The 21,061-nt window shown below is 41.3% G+C and overlaps 1 protein-coding gene across 1 annotated transcript in view; it reads left to right on the top strand.

The window, feature by feature from the left end:
• The first annotated feature begins 3,510 nt into the window (after positions 1-3,510).
• LOC118125730 (poly [ADP-ribose] polymerase tankyrase-1) overlaps positions 3,511-21,061 on the top strand; it is a 68,751-nt gene continuing 51,200 nt past the window's right edge. The window contains exons 1-4 of the mRNA XM_035184642.2: positions 3,511-4,087; positions 5,463-5,578; positions 6,844-6,952; positions 13,461-13,556. Coding sequence (XP_035040533.2) covers positions 3,532-4,087; positions 5,463-5,578; positions 6,844-6,952; positions 13,461-13,556 — 877 coding nt within the window. The 5' untranslated portion in view covers positions 3,511-3,531. The remainder of the gene's footprint in view (positions 4,088-5,462; positions 5,579-6,843; positions 6,953-13,460; positions 13,557-21,061) is intronic.

Here is a 21,061-nt window from a genome sequence, read left to right as displayed (position 1 = left end):
GTATTTTTTTAAGCAGACAAACAAACAAAGTTTTGTCCGGGTTAATGAAGCAAATACATATTTTACAGCAGTTACTCTATAGTTTGGGATTTTAAGCTTTTGATTAACGTTGGTGGTTAATCTTTGACAACAGGTTTGCGATTAACACAATGAAACCAGAATGAGACTGAAGCACAGAGACTCGTGCGTCTTTTATAAAACCTCAACAGACTCTTACTGGGGCCTCGGCTCAGGAAAAACCTTTTTATCTATTTTGGAGAACTTCTGTTATAATCTGAGTTTAGAAGAGCAAGCCGGACTGAGAGATTTCAAACTGTGATTGTGTGGGAACGGTTTTCGATAAGAATGTAGTTCTGCCGGAATCCATTGACAACAGCTCAAAGGCCGTCCTGCCTCTTCCTCTCTCTCTCTGTTCTCTTCTTATGTCACATCTATCCGTTGCTATGTTCCTCTTTGTTTTTGTTTCCAATATGAACTATTCACACACACTGAGTTCAGTTCAAAACCCTAAAAGTGAACAACTCTCAAGACATCATCGAGCCTTGCACACTACCATCATCTTCATCAACCTCACAGGGGAAGTGGTTCACATTTTTAAGTCTATGAGAGGCCCAAAGAGCTATTTATTTTTAAACTGGCCACTTCTCAGCCTCTAGTCGTCCCCGCCCCAACGACATCCTCCCTGATTTTACACCACTGTGGCATTTTGAGGTTGATGGTTGTCACCGAACAAGACACACCTTGGACCTTCATTTCAAAAAAATAACAAACAACGAACTGCTTTTTTTTGATGGGAAAAGATGAGACGTTGATTTTCATACTAGTTGTGTGACACTTGCATCTATAGCCTCAGTAGTTGTAGAAGACATAGAATCATTTCTCATTTTTTAATCTTTTGTTGTGATGATTGGTCTTCAGGCCAAGTTTAAACTCTGTAACACTAAAATCGGTTGGAGGAGGAATGTCGACCAACCGACCAGGCAGAACTTTGCTTATTCATCGTCTGACACCACAGTCTTTTAAAAAAAAACATGTGATCAGCTGACCGGCTTGTGGCTGATGTACACAGACATATAAGTGTTGTATATTAATTACATATTCTTTATTTTTAATTGCCATTTTGGTGCAGATGTCACGGCCATGGCACAACTACTTCTTTTATTTTTAAGCTGTATTTTAATGCTTAATTACTATTAATTATATATTCTATTTGCCTAAGTCCCAAAGGGTTCTAGTCTTGTTTCAGCCATATAGTGCACTTTGTTTTAAATAGTTATGTATAAAGAAAAGTTTATTATTATTAATAATGTTATCATTCTGGATCACCTAGATGTATTTCAGTGTTAAATAAAAGACACCATTAGTGTCTCAAATCATTTAATGAATATATTGTCACTGTGGTAAATTGTGGGTCTATTGACCGATGACTTCATTCAGCCTTCAAGCAGAGATTTTGACTTTTAAAGCGTTAGTCAGCAATTGAAACAAAACTTTCTAGACCCTGAGAAAAAAGTTTCACAAGTTTTTCAGTCTTGATTTGACTGGCTAAATTTGTCCTGGCATTTGTGTAACAGCTCACGTCACAATTCAGTGCAGAATGTATTTACAAGATGCTGTAATTTGTGGTTACAGTTCATGGATACAACACTGACACACAGGGACTGATCCCTCAAGCGGTACTTGTTCTTTAGTTCTGATTGTCAACCAGTGTATGAGAATAGATTGTGCTCAGCATGTGATCAGCAAAGTATGAAATTGAACCTTTATTAAGAAACTGGTAGCGTAGACATACATATGCTTATAAATAGCAACAGAGGCTGTGAGCGTTGCAAGTGTAAATTCACCAAGTGAAATAGAGTCTATCACACACACACACACACACACACACACACACACACACACACACACACACACACACACACACACACACACACACACACACACACACACACACACACACACACACACACACACACACACACACACACACACACACACACACACACACACACAGCCATCCTTATTCAGTTTTCATAATGTTTGTGTAGGTTTTCATTGGTACAAAAACCGGAAGCTCAGACAAATTTCCAATCCTATAATTTATTAGATAATATTTTTTGTTTTGTTCTGTTAAAAAAATAAAATAAATAACTGGAATATTTTTCTGTCACATTTGTGTAGAGATGTAATCTGCAGCCCTTGGATTTATGAATAGATATTTGTAGCTTGGATTCCTACTGAGGACAGCAAATGTAGAATTACGAAACAGGATGCAACTTCCATGGAGCGAAGGAGGAAACGTAAAATGGAACCAAACCAGTGTGGTAACTAACATACCTCCAGACAGAGTCATCTGTCACTCACATAAACACACCTTCCTTATAAAACCTACCCAGTTATTTGATTGAATAAATATAAAATATATTTTAAGCTCATAGATTAAAAACACACAATTAAAAGCAGCTGTATTATTCAACAACAATTGTAAAATGTTATTTATATGATTACATATGGATACGAATAATTAATTTGTATTGTATTATTGGAAATAAGATTAAATCATATACCAGTGTGTCACATGTCTGTACTCTACTACTTCTATCGTATAGTTTGTATGTCTATAATGTGTATAATGTATCTATAATGCCCATTGCCATGTAACATTTGCCAAAACACACACAGTGTAAAGTACAACCTGTTATTGTATATTTGTACAATGTAAACTATGTTATTTGTCATATGTGTTGGTTTCATCAATTGAGGGCCAGTCATGGTTTCCATGCTGAGTCTGAAGAAAGCCAGGTAGTTTCTTCATTACCAATCATCTCCCCTAGATGGCGCTATTGTTTAGAGCCAGGCCAGTTGACATTCATCAGCTCATCAATTACATCATAATCGATTTAAATTGTATTGATCCCTCGATTATAATCAGTCTCTGTCTTATTCATTTATACACATTTTACTGTATTGTTCAACTGAATGTGACGTAAAAGCTACAAATGAAAGAAAATGTAGACAAAATTGAAATCCTAAATGTGCCCAACATTTTCTTTATGTCTATCAAGTATCTGTTTAGCTTTATGTTTTATTATAGAGCAACAACACAACATGAAAGAGATATACAATTAATGAATCAATAAATAAATATAGGTACAAATATTTCGTTTTTGGGAAAGGTGAACCCCAGCCTCGTATTTTCATGAAGTTTTCCTCTGAAGTAAAAAATATCTCATTTGTATTTTTCCTAAATCTCAAATAATCTTCCTTAAATGTAAAAAATATATAAATTAAAATAAAAAACCCACACACATTTCACAGACAAAATAACCCAACCAAATTCTACATAAGTATAAATCGTGAAAGACCAAACTTTAGATCTTTATAATGAAATCCTGTTTATAATTTGTAATATTATTGAAAGTGCTGATGTAGTTTGATAAAGTGTAAACCAGTGAAAGCGGAAGTTGTGTTTCCTCGACAGGAAGTTGTCACCAGTGTTTTGTTGCTAGTGGGGACTGTTGTGTTGTGAAAATGGCGACGCCTCGTCGCTCCTCTCAGCAGCAGCAGCAGCCCAATTCCCTGCTGTCCTCCCCGCCCCGCGGCTCCTCTGGCCCCGGCAGCCCTCCTGGCTCTCCTCCTGCACCCGTCGACGATGCTGCACCGCTTCCTCCCCGGGACGGATTGATGGAGAGCCCGCCTGACGGTGAGGCAGACCCGGCCTCTCCCACAACTACCACCACCTCCACCACCGCTACCAACAACAGCGCCTCTCCATCTCTGGCCCTCACCGCCAGCAGCAGCACAACCAGCGGCAGCAGCAGCAGCGCTAGCTCCCCGACCTCCACCGAGGGTACCGGGAGCAGCCCGGCCTCCACGCCCGAGTCGGGCAGCGGTAACCCGGGCAGCAGCAGCAGCAGCAGCGGTGGTGGTGGTGGTGGTGGTGGCGGAGCTAACGGTGCCTTCAGGGAGCTGTTTGAAGCCTGTCGGAACGGGGATGTTTCCCGGGTGAAGAAGCTCGTGGACGTGTTGAATGTGAACGCTAAAGACATGGCGGGACGTAAATCCACTCCTCTGCATTTCGCAGCAGGTAAGAATGACCAAAAAGTCAAGTTTTCAACTTAATAAAAAGTAATTTTCAGACAGGTTGTGCAGCTGGATGATGCGTTCAGGGACTGGAGTGACCAGAAAGAAGCTAACAAACACTGGAGCCACTCACTACAAGTGTTAATATGTATTCAATTAGTTTGTCAGGATGACACTGAGTCAGTAGAAGTACTCTATTAAAACATGGCAACAAATAAAATGACAACTTTTCAAATTTTCATCAGTGTAAACAAAGCATCTATTGCATTTCTGCCTTGTGTAAACAGAACTTCCCATTAATAAAGTTCACAAAGACACACACATGCACTGCTCAACTTGAGTTACTGGTGCTGAAAGATGATTTGCATTTGTTTAGTGTTTGGAAATTAGATTAAAATTTGTGCAACTTAAAATGCGAACATATTTAAAACAGACAGGGGACTGACGTTTTAGTTTGTTTTCATCCTGACTATGTCTTATATTATATGTTATAAGATGTGCATTTTAAAATAAGATAGGGCCCACTGACTTTTCTAAATTCACTTGTATTCTGATAATGTCTAAAAACAGACAATAGTCCATTCTACACATGTAATTAAGTTATGAAATCTTGGATATCTTTGCTAATTCGACTTATGCAACACATTGGATCAATGCATTAAGTCCAGAAACAAGAATATAGATATCTTAACCAGAGGAAAATATTATGCTTGAATTTGATTATCTGGGACATGTCACTTGTATTTGGCTTAGAAAAATAGTCCTTAAAATCTTTATTCATGCCACGGTCAGTATTATAATTGTTTATGACAAAGCAGTCATGCCTGCAACAAAACAACTCAGACGTATTTGTGAATTTGACGTCATATTTAAACATTGGCTATGGTGTAACACGAGCCGGCACACCTATTAAAATGGAGTGCATTTCATTTTTGCCACATGCAAAATCTGAAGCAGATTTGAATCAAGGAAGGAAAACAACCCTGGATATAAAAAGAGCAGTTCACCTCTTCTCTTCCACACTTGACTCTTTTTAATTCTGTCAACAGCGAAGACTAAAAGATGAAAAACAGACACCCAGCTGCTTTACATCTCTCTCTTTAGTCAGCTTGAACAAGAACAGATTCTCTCTGTAGTGCAGCATCACATCTTCTCAACGTTCACAAACAGCTGTGACTCCTGCTTCACAAAACAAATACGTACTTTATGATATGAAGTATTGATTGATTCTTGGGAAAAAGGAACCAAATGACAAAGCTAAAAGTTCTCAGAAGTAAAAGAAGACAGACAATGAACAGAATACAAATCCATAACAATGCGGTAAATGAAAGCTTATTTTGAAAGTTATTTTATCTCCTGCTCTCTTCCTCATGTGTCAGGTTTCGGGCGGAGAGACGTGGTGGACCACTTACTTCAAACAGGCGCTAACGTGCACACGAGGGATGACGGCGGTCTGATCCCGCTACACAACGCCTGCTCTTTTGGTCACTCTGAGGTGAGACTGAACACGGGAACATTTCAGGCTGATCTGTTTGTGTTGTTTCTGTCATTTGTATTATTTTCAGGATGGATTATATTGTGTCGCTGCTTTTCCACTGTGCTGTTGTGATTTCGACAAAGCCAGAGGGAAAGCTAAATATTATACAGCCTGTGTAAACATACACGTGTGCTGTTGTCGAGTTTCTGCCTTTCCCAAAAAATACAAAGCGCACATTTATCCTCACCAATCACAATGAGAAAAGCAGGAAATTAATTTATCGCTTATTTGAGATTCTTGTCATCCCCTCGCTGCTGCTGATGTTCTGGATTATCCGTGACAGATGTGCTGAAGCTTTTTTTTTTTTTCCCTCCCCGTCCTCCTGACCATTAACCACAGCGATGGGTTGAGTGTTTACAGTTTCAGTTGCATTAAAGGCTTTTAGAGGCTTTGTAGGAGAGCACTTTGCAACGTCGTCACAGAAGTGCTGCGCTAATGCTGCTGTATGATCACAGGGATGATTAGCATTGTGATGGGAGTAAAAGCACTGCGTCCAAACTGAAACCGCTCAAAGTTGTTGTTTGTCTTGTCCTGTGTTTAATTTCACTTTAACCAAAAGTGTAGTGGGTGGCAGGCAGAGTAAAGTCAGGCTTCGAGTCTCCGCGTGCGGAAAGTTTCAACTGAAAAAGCAACGATTAAGCTCTTTAAAGTTAGGGAATGATTTGTTGCCTGGAGTAAATCTTGTCCATGAGTTAGGGTGACATGCGTTGTGTGAGGTTGTCAAGCACTTTGGTTTGGTATCGGTTCAGTGCTGCTGTGCTGTGCTGCTTTGAACCTGGAAAACTGAATGTATGCATTAAGGTTTGAAAGTTTGTGTTTGTATACTTAAATCAGATCTTCCACTCTTTAAATCAGGAAGCAGCTTTAAGCATGTTCTCCTATAGGTTGTCAAATTGTACATTTGTTAAGGCAAAGATTGGGCACTAAGGCATTGACAAGCACAAATTATAACTATTTTAATTTTTAAATAGAAGGTTTATATTCCTCAATCTAAAATAATTACTCTCAACTCTAATAAAAGATCAGCACTGGCATCTATGAAGTTCAAGTTAGAGCCGGACCAACATAATGGATGATATCAGACATGTCGTTATCTGCATTTATGTTTGCTGATACGAAAACTTTAATTTTACAGAATAAACAGTACATACAAATGAATATTATAATAATAATAATTTGTGCAGAATAAAAGGGGTTGAATGTTCTGTATATGTTGTTTTCAGGTGGTGTCCTTGTTGCTGTGTCAGGGCGCCGATCCCAACTCTCGAGACAACTGGAACTACACGCCGCTACACGAAGCCTCCATCAAAGGCAAGATAGACGTCTGTATAGGTAAGTACACAAAAACACGCACGAAAACTATTGTGGACCAAGTAAACGTGTGTATTGTATGTTTTAAATATCTTTATCTTGCACTTGCACTTTATCTTGCACATGGTTTGTTTGTAAAGGTTTGTTAGTCTATTGTCCCGGTAAGAATGAATTGGTCTGAGTTGTGAAGAGAACAAAAACAGTCCTGCTGGTGCAGTGAATGTCATTGCTTCCTCTTTGTTGTTTTATTACCTGCGGCTATAATACTTTTGCTAATTGTTACATATTAAATTCAAGTTTGTATTTGCGTGTACCTTTTGTTTTAAATGCCTCCGCCCCCACCACTCCTCCAAAGTCTCATCCCAGAGTTCTGTATAATCACAAAGTAATCTTTAGAAACAATAATAAACCACCAACTATGCTGTTATTTACCATTAAGCATAAAGCAGCAAATAACGTATAAATTGCAATCACTGTGTTAGTGCTTATTCTTCGGCCCACACAGGGGACAGAAGAGCATTGATTTGTTTGTCCCACAATATATGAGCAGCCACCAACGTAGTTTTAATTTAAACAGCGAAACAAACACCACAGGCTCGGGTTGAGAAAGAGCAGCAGCAGCAGCAGCAGCAGTAAATCTTAGAAACATGAACTGAAGAACAAGCCACTGATCCCTGAAGTAGACAAGATGCACCTCAGCATGTAAACCTGAAAGTCTGAGCACTGGGTTGTGTTGTAATCGTTATGATCTTAATGGAAAAGCTTTGCTCAGTAGGAGTTATAATAATAAAAATACTAACGAAAGGCTGCACTGACAGTCAGTGTCACCGTGTTCTGAGTGCTGACAGCGAGAGGGAGGAAAAGGTGCGTCAGTGATTTAATCTCTGTGGATCAATTTGCACAAATTTGATCTCGTTGTCGAGGCTCAGAGCAGTTGATTGATTTGTCAATAATTTTGAATGACATAGAAATGTAGGATTAAAGAACTTTTGTAGCTGCATGATGTGCATTAATAGTTTTTTAGCTAAGATATTCCCCTACATCCCACACACTGCTCCATTAATTCAGTATATATGATGAAACCTTTGTAGGTTCATAAGTTCATTCAGGTTAATCCTGACTAACCTGACTCTTGAAACCTGACTTGTTTTTAGCTCCATACCAGCTTGTTATAACCTAACAATGGAGCTCTTGTGTGAAAAGATGTGATTTAAGGTTTCTCATAAAAGTGACAGAAGATAATTTTTACCGGTAATGAAATTCAAAAACACTTGTTGATTGGATTTACAAATAGTAATATGATGAAACCTAAGAGTTAGCATTACATTTTAATATTATTCTCTGCACTTCTTCTATCACAATCATGGATCGCTTTACCTTAGAATAATGTTTTTAATTAGAATCTAACTTAATGTTGATCCTTTATATTTGTGTCACAGTTGATCTGATGACACATTGTTAGCAGCTGTATTCATATTTTTTGATTGTTTCATGCCACCACAGACACTGAATTTATCATGTTTTCATGAAGCTCCTCTGTTTTGAGCACAAATGTAGTGGAGCCATAAGAGCCGTTAATTTAAGGGCATTCATCAGGAAGTAACGAGCTTTGGTGAATCTGACTTTGAACACTCGTACAAACGAACCTCCCAGGAAAAGGTGACATGTAGGACAAGAAAATGAAACTGTTCTTGCATGAAGCCGTTTTTCATCAGTCACAGTGACCAGGCTGTGGAGGGACGAGGTCATGCAGAGGATGTGTTGACTGCTTGGGTTTTTCCAAAGCCTTTCGCTAATTGTTTTTAGGCCACATTTAATTTACTTCTTTAACAGTGTTACGGTGAAGGACACAGACAAGCTCTGATTGGTCCAGAGCAGTGAGCACGACTGAGTGCTGTCATGTCGCAGCACCCCCACTTTCAGAAGATAGTGTTTAATAACATTTTGTGATGCACGAAGATGATAAATACGTTTTTATTCTCGCGGTTCAAAAGGTAAATATTTTCAGGTCACATTTCCAATTTGCGGGATAATTTGAAAAGCTGACACCTTCACTGCTCCCATACTTATTTTGCTGCCCTCTGGCACAAAGAGAAACTGCAATACACATTTCCACTTATCATTTTCCAGCCCTGGATGTGCAGCAATAAGGGTACTGCAATTCTCTGCATTATTATAAGAACACTGACGAAAACATAATGCAGATTATCAAGTTTTATGTGTCTGTAAGTTTCATTTTCCAAGCATCCTGAAATGATCAGACACCAGAAGCTGCCTGGGATGTAGGGAGAGTCTGAAAACATATGGCAAACTGTGGGGAATGGTCCAAGATAATGTCGCTTGAATGTGTTTTGCCTGCGTAATGAAATATGACTTAAAAATACTGTTCTCAGTTTAGAGTTCACGTTGTGTTCAGTTCTGTTTCTTTTTTAATTTTTCAATATCTATTTTGATCAGCTCCGCATGAATCAAAAGCACAGTTCATTTAGATTTAACAAGGGAATTGACGTAATGATTTCCTTTGAGTACTCAGCTGTGCAAACCCAGTGCATAAAGGTTTTTAAAGAGCTGCCAGACGAGTCCAGTTTGTTTAAGGTGAAATCATTCAGACACCATGAAAGCAGACGTGTGATGCTTTTTCAGTTTCTCTTCCCTCTAGTGTTATGTAAGTTTTCTGTGTAGAAAAGTTCTGCAAAGTTAAAAAGCTCAAAATCTTTGGTTAAGGGAGAAAACTCAGCTCCTAAAGCTCCTAAAATGTAGTTCAGTAAAGCGAGAGCGGAGGGCGATGTTTCCTTCCAAAGCTGGAAGCTGTTGACCAATCACAACAGACTCACATCAGAACCGACTGGCCTTATTTTCTAGTTTCCGACAGAGGCTGAGAAGAGGAGCTGCAGCAATGGCTAGTACGAGGAAAGTTATGTTTTCTTCTGAACATTAGGAACCTTTAAACCTTTTCAAGTAATAACCCAAATTAAAATTATGGATCAGAATATTGCATGTAAGTTTAATAACAGCTAAAAGCATAAAAGCCAAACAGTTTAATCACAGGCTGGGTATATTTTGTTTGGCGTGAGCCAGAGCTGAAAAACTGACCTAAATGTTTGGTGAACATTTCCTGCAGTCTCAAGCAACGCATGGCAACAAAAAATCACATGACCCCCAATGGCTTGTTTATTGGACGGAGGTCTGGTGGGCTGTCGTCCTGCCAGGTTTCGAGATTTGTCGGCTAAATGAGAGTCAGATCAGCTCTGATTTGTCTGTAACTGCAGCTCAGTGTGACGGACGCTCTTGAGTGAAAATTACTTGACCTGCATCTCTCCAAGCTCAAGGTCCAAAGAAAATCTAATCAACAAAGTTAGGAAAAGAAGATCACGGAAAATCCTGAGGCAGCCATTTCTATTGGCCCTGAGTTTGACAGTTTAACTGTGTCCTCAGTTCTCCTCACTTTAATTTCACTGGTCATCATTATGACCACAAGCTGCTAAGACTTGACACTTTTCTGACATTTTTTAGTCACAGACATCGGAACCATTGATTAGGAGGAGCCAGGGTTCGTTGATTAGTCATCTGCTCTCTGACCCTCAACGGATAACCAATACAGCTAATGGATGGATGGATCTGCTCTATGAAATGTCAGGGAGACAAGAAATATTGACGTTACAATATTCTCTCAAATGAAAAATTGCCGATTTCTACCATTTTTCCTACCTTCTTATGTTGAAAAAAATGGGAAAGCTGGAAATGTCCTGCAGGAAATGTCTTTTTTCTGTCAGTACGACTCATGAATAAATGATAGTTTGAGCACCAGACAGCATATAAAAACCTGCTTTACATTATTAGTCGTGGGTGTTTCAGGCAAACAGTTTAGTTGTTGCCATGAGATTTCAGTCTGTGTTGTTGCAAACTGCACGCAGAGTTCTTTATCTTTATTATGGAAGTTGGAGATTTGACTTTTGGCGTGTCAGCACCTCAAGCTCTTTGCCTAAATGTCGACTTGTGCGGAAATGTCACCAAAAAAATAGATCAAAATGTAAATTTAGACCCAGTAAAAGCCGAACTTGTTCCTTTTCACATCTGTGATGCACCTGCCTCCAGTTTGACTGCTGTTTTCGGCTGCTTTCATTCTTCAGCTGCACTTTGTTCCCATGATGTAATCATTTTAGTTTTATTCCCTATTTAGCTTGAACACTGAAAAAAAAGCACCCACACAGATGAGAGGGCTGAAATAAACCTGGTCATTTACTGTTGGTCATGGACATTGTCCTGGAAACTAATCCTCGCAAAAAATGGATTTAGTTTAATCAGATGAGAGGAGTATAAAGCAGAAGACGATATGGCCCAAAAAAGGACGATTTTAACCACAGTCTATATCAATGATTATTACGATAAATGTCAAAACATTTAAAGGTTGAGAAACCAGACAGTTAAATTATTTAACCATTTTGGTGCTGATCTAGGAATTTCTAATCACATTTCTTTAACATTACAGGGAGGATGTTGTTTTGACATTTTCACTAATTTCCCAGGGAATAATTAATGGATCTTGAGGAAATTATTATTAAGGGGACTGTTATAATGGAGGTATGAGCTCTAGTGCCATCTAGTTTTGCTGTTTATTGAGCTTTCGTTAAATGGATTTTGTTGAAAATTACTATGACAACTACAATGGCTGCACTAAATTGCACACATATGAGTTCCTAAAACATGTGTAATGTTTTCATCAAGATCCATGAATTATCTTGCAAAGTAAAAGAAATTGAAAAAAAAAACACCCTTTGTCCGGATCGGCTCCAAAACTTAATGAGTTATTTCCTGGCCCATTTCCCATCCTTCCATCAAGTTTCATGAAAATCTGTAGAGTAGTTTTTGCATAATCCTGCTGAAAACGCAAGCAAACATATAAATAAATGGGAAGGGGGGAAAATATATTATGTCTTCTTAACATAGGGAATCATTACTGTTGTAACAACAACACCTATAGACGAGCCTTTTCCTGCAATCACAAAAGTACAAGTTATTATGGCAAAATAATCAGAAACAGCTCAGACTGGCCTGAAAGAAATGTGAACGATTTTTGAGTCGAGTTTGCAGCAGAAACTGACGATTCCCTCTGTAGGCATATCTCATATTCTCTCACTTCTGGGTATCATAACACGTATAGATGCGTGTGTGTGTGTGTGTGTGTGTGTGTGAGATGGAGTGATTGCTCGATTTATGTGTGAGGGATTGGTGCAGCGCTCAATCATATTTTTTGTTGAGTGGGTGATGAACGTGTGCGTCAGCGTTGGCACAGGTGCACGCACGTGCTCATATGCACATGCACGCCGGGTTATCGCCCCTGCTCTGTCTCAGCAGGGTGGGTTTGAAGCAGACAGGAGTCAAAGGGCATGTGCAGCGGGACCGGCTCGCCTGTCACAACAGCGGGATGTGAGGCGGAGAGGAAGGCAGGCGGAGCGGTGACATTAGTGCCCTGGAAAGAGCTAATTTACAGAAAAAAATGAGCTCAGGCAGAGTTTGTAATTCAGCTCATACCTGTTTGGTAGTCACATGAGGCTCCTCTCCTCTCATCTCCTCCCGGCTCTCTCTCTCTCTCTCTCTCTCTCTCTCTCTCTCTCTCTCTCTCTCTCTCTCTCTCTCTCTCTCTCTCTCTCTCTCTCTGCCTCTGCCTCTGCCTCTCTCTTGTTTTGCTCTCCCTCCCCTCTTTTAGCCCTCCGCTACTCCCACCCTGTCTGACTCTCACCCACCCCATCCCAACCTTCTCCCATCCTCTCTGACTCTCACCCACCCCATCCCAACCTTCTTCCCTCCTCTCCTCACTCATCTTGCTCTCCGCTGCATCGCTCAGTCAGTCGGAGAGGCGAGAGTCTCTCCGCTCGCACTGCCTGCCCGTCTCGTTGCCGCTGCCGCTGCCGCTGCTGCTTCTGCTGCTGCTGCTGCTGCTGTTGTTCCCTGGATTATCTGTAGCCCCTCGTCTCTCCTTTCCTCTCCCCCTTTTATTTCCTCGGCTTAACCACAGCCGTCCTTCCATCACCCATGGAAGTGGGATGTGCCTTTTAGCCTGTCGCGTAGCCCTTTTGTAAGGTCCTCTTGTTTCCCTGCCGCTGTGGTCTGGCGTAGCGTTTTCGCTGCTCTTGTTGTGACATGTCTGTTTACATCAGCAGCATGGCTCGCAGGGCAGGGGCAGCCAGGAGCAGCCAAGGGAGCAGCCAAGGGAGCAGCGCTAGCAACAGAGGAGGAGCAGCCGGAGGAGGAGAGAAATGTGAAGCAGGACTTGCAGAGGGGCTGCCAGGAGAGCCAGGAGATAGAACAAGAGGAGGAGGAACAGGGGGGATAGCAGGAGAAGAGCGAGGGGGAGAAAAGGGTCCAGGAAGAGCAGTTTACGGAGCAGGATGTGGTTCAGTGGCGGCAGCAGCAGGAGGAGGAGGAGGCGCCGCAGGTGGAGGAGGACTGGGAGGAGGTGTGTGTCGGGGAGTTTGTATGTCAGTTCAGGAGCTGAGCTACTGTCTGTGTCTGCCCTGTTGTTGTACAGTGTTACTGCAGCACGGAGCCGATCCCAACATCCGCAACACCGACGGCAAGTCTGCCCTGGACCTGGCTGAACCCTCCGCCAAGGCCGTGCTCACAGGTCAGTTTCCCACCGCCGTATCTGTCCGTCTCCGGCCGCACGCACATTTTACATGTCTGTGTTTCTTTGTGTTTTACTATCTGTGGACTGAACGCTGTTGCAGGCTGCATGTGTTTGTTTACGTCCCTGCTGTTGTCAGTTTCTAGTGTGCTCCTTTCTTCTCCTTCTGTCTTTTTACTCTCAAGCCCACATTGGTTCCTTCATTGTGTGAAAGGCTGCAGGCACTACCACCTTCTTTCTGTCCGTCTATCACCCTGTTATGTTGCAAGGCAGCGCTGCTCACCACGCTCGTCATTCTCCTCCTGCCCTGAACACACACTGGTCACTACATCACATTTTCTTTGTTCTGCATTCTTTTCTATTCTGCCTCCTTTTCTGGCTGAGGCTGAACTCATTGATCAGCTACTCAATAAACAACCGCTCTCTGTTGGATTTCTCCTTCCTCGCTTCCCTTTTTACCTCCTTCCTTCACTCCAGTAATAACCCAAACAATGAGACATAAGACCTTTACTGAGCAGTGTTTGTTCAGCACAATCTAATATTTCCAGAAATCTGTTTGTCTGTGGCTTGTTTATCTCGAGAACTGTGTATTGTTTTTAGGGCTCAAAGAAATGCAGTATTGAATGTGGTGCGATTTGAACACGTAATACCTTCAATATTAATAAACTTTGAATAGACAGGCGACCAGCGCTCGGTAGCAGTGTCAGCTGGCATCATCAGCATACGTGACGTTGTCGATCAGGACAACCTCGTGTTCACGACAACTGCTCCTCCAGTTGCGGGCTCTGCATCCTCGAGCTTCACTGAACTTTAAATAAACAGGTGATCAACTCTTTGTGCAGCAGCGGTGGTGCAGCCTCAGGGTTCTGGGGACTGAGTCTAGCGGCAGGTCGTCACTTGCCGCAGCTCAATTACTGCAGGTTATTTTTTACAGTTTCACAAAGAAAGCTGCAGCCGACATCACCACAGGACCAGCAAACCATTTCAAACAGGCAGGTATAGAATCAGACTGTGGCCTCATCTATCATTGTCGACGTCGTCCCACTTGGGTTTAACTGATGTTGGGATTTTAAAGGCCAGAACTTGGCCTTGTTAACTTAAGTCACTGAACTCTACTTTAATTTAAAGCTTCAATAATTTTATTTCTCAGCTTTTCCACCAAATTACTCGGTCCCCATTTTTTTTAATGTTTCCTCTCAATAAAACAGCAGGACACAAGCTCTAGTGGTCAACATAGGATGGTAAAAGTGTGTAGTGAGACTACAATAATTTATTGGTTCTTTTATTGGTACGAGCTGTAAAAGGAAGCGGGACTCATTACAACTGCTCGATGGCAGAAGAACAACTGGGACTGCCCGTGTTTGCCTTTTAAATGAGGAGCTAATTAAAAGCATGTCCTTTGACATAATTACTTTTTTTCTGTTTATCCCAACTTTGAAACGTCGTTAGTTCAGTGTTATATGTTATGTCAGCACTTTTACTCTTCACACCCTTGATGAACGTCTTGGTGCCATATTGTGTGTGTGTGTGTGTGCGCTGCTGTTGAGTCTTTTTCTTTTTAGATGGGAACATTTGAAAGACGTGGCTCTTATTGAAGTAAATTATTGTTTTTATTGAGAGAAAAAATTATAAATTCAAAGTTCCATGTTCACCGTCTCTCACTGTCTCGCTCCCTCAGTATCGACGTTGGCACTAAATCAGATTTGCCAGCACCACTTCTGTGTTTACACTGCGTTACATCATCAATTCTTTTTTGTTTGGCCTCCGTGGCGAACGAGATGAACCTCGAGATACCACAGCGAGGAGCTGTGTCGTGTCAAAACACCAGGGGGGGGATTTTTACCGCAGCCGCCCCGTGAAAAATTATTGTCCTCGGCAGCCGGAATTGAAATGAGGGCTGTTCGGGGCCAGGATTATTGAACGCTGCCGCATGTGATGCAGTTAGCCCCTTCACCCCCGTCCCTGTATCAGACACGTCGCATGTTTTACAGTGTAGTTGTCATGGCTGTGCGGTTTACGAGCAGTAAAACCAAAAGATGTAGCAGAGTAGTACTTTAATTGCCCTCGGTTTATATGTGTTAGAAAATCTAACACGGCACACTTCAAATCAAATGTGTGTGTGTCTGTGTGTATAGTATGTAATGACTCAGTGTGGCTAATAGTGTAACTGATTAGATGACTCATTAAATCATTTCAGTGCCAGGACACCTCACTGAAATGTGCAAAAAGCCCATTAGAAGGTACATATTCCACACATTTTAATGAAAAGGACAACACTAAGTCATTTACTGCTAAATGTTCTCTCCCTGTTTTCAGCATCAGCTCTTTCACACGTGCACCCACTGATGCATTCAGGTGAAAATCAGCGGTTATCAGGGAAACTAGTTCTTCCATAACACCGACTCCCCGACTCTCCCCTCCATCACTGGTCTCCTTCTCCTGCAGTGGCCGTTCTGCACTGAGAAATTCATCTTGCTAGAAAGATGAATTATGCTCTTAACTGCCAGCGCTAATTACCCTAAACTATCCTCCTGTCACATTGTCACTCACCCAGTGCCACCCTGGAGTGATTATACTGGTGTAAAGACAGTCTCAAGTGATGCAGTTCATGCAGTTCATGCAGTTATCACTTTTATTACTGCGTATGTGAGGCTTTTGTATCGGTGTGATAGAATTTGCTGCAGGATAAACCCTTCGAGAAGTAATTACATGTGTGTTTCTGCACATATACCTTCATTTTACACAAGTTAATCCTTTTCCTCCCTGGCCTATATGTTCTGTGTCTACGATTTAGTGGTTCGGCTCTTTTCCTCATTTCTGCCGCATGCCAGCACAGCTTTCAGCTTCAGTCTGTGGTGATGGAAGTTTATATTGACCCATAAATTAGCTCTAGTGCTCTGCCACATCCAGAAAACTGCTCCCAGAAATGACTCTGTTCCCCTGTTAGTTGGGATGTGACAGGGAAAAGCAGAGGGTATCTTTCTCTCTTTTTTTTCAAACCTATCTTCAAACTCCTGTCTCACTGATCTCATGTATACATTGAGTTTGTTTTTTCGTGTTTTGTTAAACTACATCGTGTTGTTCGTTGTCCTGATTATAACGAACATAAACGTAAGAACACGGCAGAGCGGCGTTGATTGTCTTTAATGTTCTTTGTTCAGTTTCTCCCCGGATACGCCTCTTTACAAACACAACCATGAAACCCTGTAGACTGTTGCTGTACTCTGTTGCAAACACAATACACCACTAATCACACCACACCAGGGGGCAGACTCACACGCACAAATTCATTACCCACATTGTGGATTGCGGGTTTAAAAAAAGCCTGTGCAGAATGTTTTATCAAGTTAATTGGCAGAAGTGCAGTGAGTTCGTAAGGATAGATGCTGTAGGTTATAAAGTATTATTGGCTGGGCGTGTTATCGGACACATTATGCTTTTGCATTGGACGAGATAAATCTATTACAGCCCATCCAAATTTGCATAGCATTATCAGTCACACAACAATTAAGTCTGATAGAAATATAAATTCTTCAAAGCTAAAAGTACAAGAAGCAAGCAACTTTCTCTATTGGGGCGTGGGAAGTTAATTGTATTGTTCCTTATCAAGTTACAGAGGAGGGCATGGGCAGATTTGCTGTGTGATTAGCCTATCTCTAAATGGTCAGTGGCTCCAGGGGGCTGAATTCGAACGGCCTGCAGTGCACAGCCTTTATCAGATGTTGGAGCGAGGCCGGTATGTTTCGACCTGATTTATATTCCCGTGTCAACTGTTGAGGAATGCTAAACAAAATTTGCATTTGCGATCGAGCACTTTCAGCACAACCTCGAGCTACTGCTCTCCATCACCAGCTGAATGAGAATATAAATTTAGCCTGGCCTATAAAGTGAGTTATGCACAGTGCGCTCATTTACAGGTATAGCAGTTTTGATGGACATGGAATTCACAGTGCACAGTGGCCATTGTAGTTTCTGCGGCAATGATGACATTAATTGCGGAAAATGACAGGAACATTTGAGTTTGGACACTTTCCTGAGTTTGACTTTTACATTTGAAAAACGCAGTAGGAGGTTGTAAGGATCTGACTCATTCATAACAAGAAGAAAATGTCCAGAATATTCAGACGAGAAGTAGCATTTGAGTTGAAAATGCAGTGGGCAGGACATGATATGTATAACCTCTGCTTCAGAAATCACATGTTTTTGTTTACTGCACATCTACACCGTTGTCGGACCATTGACTTATTGTCTTCTACATGTATGACACCTCTTTAAATTCTTGTTCAGAATGAATTCACATGGGCTCACTTGGACATTTTCTGGACATTTTACTGGGGCCGGCTAAAATGTCTCACCAAGTTCCTCCTGAAAATTTCAGGGAAACTGTCTGGACTTTTGCTCACAAATATCCAAGAAACAGATGCTCTCACAGAACTTGTTCTAGGCCCAAATCCCCAGTCATGAACCCAGTTGTCGTTAATAATCCACGTTGACCCAACAGCCAAGTCAAGGTTTTTTCCAAGGCTGCTGCTCTGACGTGTGAGGGTTATCAAAAACCTGAAGTATCCCTTTAGCAGACTGTGGATAGGTAATTGAGAGAATCATGCAGTAATGATGTGAAAAGCCCCAGAAGAGCTAACCTAAAAAACGAAAGGTTCACCACAAGGATTTGTCTGTACATCTGTCTTTGCCGTCATCGGTGATTGATCTCAGTTTCTGGCCGGAAACCAGTGATTAGGACTCTTTCATCATGTTGTGTCTGTCCTTGACGACTATTTCTCTTCTTCCCTCATCTCTCCATTGCCCACCCCTCTTCGCTCATCAATTACGCCGCTGTTTAATGAGCTTGCAAGTACAGCACGTACCCGATTCACTCCTCATCCTTACCTCAGCCAGCCTGGGTGTCACTCTCCTTTCCTTTGACTCGTCATCTGTACTCTTTTGTCCTCTTGCCCCCTGCTGTCTCCCATCCATTTCAAGCACTGTAACAATCAGACTTGGCATCTTTCACCCTTTCACCCTTTGACATTTGTCATCTATTATCTTTCTCCTCACTTGAAATGTCTAACTCTGCCTCAGCCTCTTTAAATCTCTGTCAGAAACATAATTCTAGTCTTACATTGGTCCCTGGCGCATCGCAGACCTCATACAACCCTGTAAAATGGTACTTAACCCCCTTTAAGTTTTATCAGGTGAAGGTTGGCAATCATCACTGCAAAAAGTTATCAACCATCATCAAGACTAAGGCCTTTTGGCCAATGAGCTTCATTTAAATAGACTTTTTAATAAGCTTTTGTAATGTAATTTATGTGGTTCTCTTTAATTGTCTTTGGTTTTAAGCTGCAATTAGTGATATTCATCTGCATATTTTGGTCTCACACTTTCACAGTTTTGTTTGTTTTATGTCTCAAAAAAGAAGGAAATCTTTATTAATACATTTTTATATTCAAAAAAATATTGAAGAACACCTGTAGAAGAGGAAACTGTTTCAACTGTGCATAATGCTGCTTCAACCTCTGGCTCGATTCGAGTGAGTGACAGGTGTGTGGGTTTGTACTCGGAGCCATTGAGGGGGAGGAGGGCGTGACTAGCTAACAGTGCACTTACCCCACAAAGGCGGAAAGTAGCATATTGTGTTGAGACTGAAAGTGCTGTACAAAGTATTGAGAACTTTTATTATAATGGAGCATGAAAAATGGAAGGAGGTGACAGGAATATGTGGAGTTATGTCCTAGTTTAGCAGTAATGTTGCATTGTTTTGTTACGAAAATGGAGGAAGGCCAGGGGGGTCATGACACCTTCTGAGAAAAGGCGCATGTGTGTTGTGTTATTCACGGCTAAGTTACGAACATAGATAAGGCTGTTTGTCGACTTACCGTGCAACTGCCACGCCCTTCAATGAGTTTGAATACATTTGAACAAATTGGGTGTCATGTCAAAGTCATTCGAACTTGATTCTTGGAAAAAGCGTCAGCCTTAGAGGACATCTTCAAATTGCTTGTTTTGTTTGACCAAAGCCAAAGTTACTCAATTTGCACTGAGACTCGCTGAGAAGCTGCAGTGAGCAAATGTTTGGCGTTTTTTGCTTGATATCTTGTCACTGCAAATACATCGCTAATCTTTTCACAACATATTTTAAGCCTGAATGCGCAAACAAAGAAGTGGCTTGTGGACAGTTTTTCTGCAAATTTCATCCCAATTTTTCGAAAACAAGCAGGCTGAAATATTCTCTGCTGCTTTGTTTGAAGTGAGGCAGGTGACAAAGGTTTGGAAACCCACTTCAGGAGAGTGCGGGCGTTGCATTATGCAGCTGGTATTATGCAGAGTATCAGCTAATAATGAAAGTGTTATACCAGTGGTAGATTGTTCTCACCATTACCTTACCTTCGATTTCTGTTGTTTGTCTTCAGTGCACATTGCATAAATTTACTTGCGGTAAACCTACTTGAGTTACGGAAGTCTGAAATGTCTCTCCGAGTGCCGATAGCTTGGGGACAGTAATAAAGAAGGAAGGAAAAGAATTATTATTCATTCCTGTATGTATTATTCCTGCATAATCAAAAAGAGAGAGTAAGACTGAGGGGAATACATAGAGACAGAAGAGAAGTGAGAGTGAGAAGAGAGTCCATTAGCTCCTATTAATTACCTCTGATTGGTATTCACAGACTAGCTGCTTCTGAGCTTCAGAGAGATCAATTCTCTACTCTGGACTGCAGTCAACACACACACACCCACACCCACACTAGCTTATTACTTTGGCCCTGTTATTTGAACTCTTACTCACACAAATGCTGCCTCTCTGGCCTACGAAGACCTACTTCTTCTACAGGAGTGTTCACTTTTTTCCAGCATATTTAGTCTGTGTCATATTTGATACCAACATGACCTCATTGCAGCACTGAAGTGCCACAAGCAGAGTTAGATTAGGACGACATGTCTCGTTGTTTGTTCAAACGAATTGTGAGCCTGCTGTTTGCTTTAGGCTAAGTGTCCTCCAGACGGAGGTTTAGCCAATTTGGCATCCGGTATGAGATTTCTCAGCAAGTTGTCCGTATCATGGAAAATCATGTGGCCCTTTGCTATGAAGCTGTTTGATCGCCTTCTTTTGATTGTACTTTCCCTTTCTTGTCCTCGTCTTGAATTACTCACCATTATGAAACCGTTTTTATATTTTCATTGTAGGAGTTCTCTTGTGTACGTGTATATATACGAGTGCACACTAAAACATAGCCTGTGATGTTGTGTCCTGTTGTCATTCATGCTACTGCTGCTCTTTCAAATAACTCATTGTCACATCAGTGTAGTCCCTCGTACGTACTGTACAAGGGACAGTACGATATGTGATATCTCAAGATGTTTGCCCTAGATTGGTATTGACAGAACCAGGCTTCAATTTTCTGCTACCGTAGGCATTATGCGTTTGGCTCGCCTGTCCATCAGTCCATCCTGTTTCCGTGAAAGCAATGTCTCAGGAAACACTTTGAGGGATTTTCTTCAAATTTGGA

Source organism: Hippoglossus stenolepis, chromosome 18, assembly GCF_022539355.2.
Source record: "Hippoglossus stenolepis isolate QCI-W04-F060 chromosome 18, HSTE1.2, whole genome shotgun sequence".
Taxonomy (NCBI): domain Eukaryota; kingdom Metazoa; phylum Chordata; class Actinopteri; order Pleuronectiformes; family Pleuronectidae; genus Hippoglossus; species Hippoglossus stenolepis.
The sequence above is the reverse complement of the archived record's forward strand: the minus strand, read 5'-3'. Positions and strand labels throughout refer to the sequence as shown.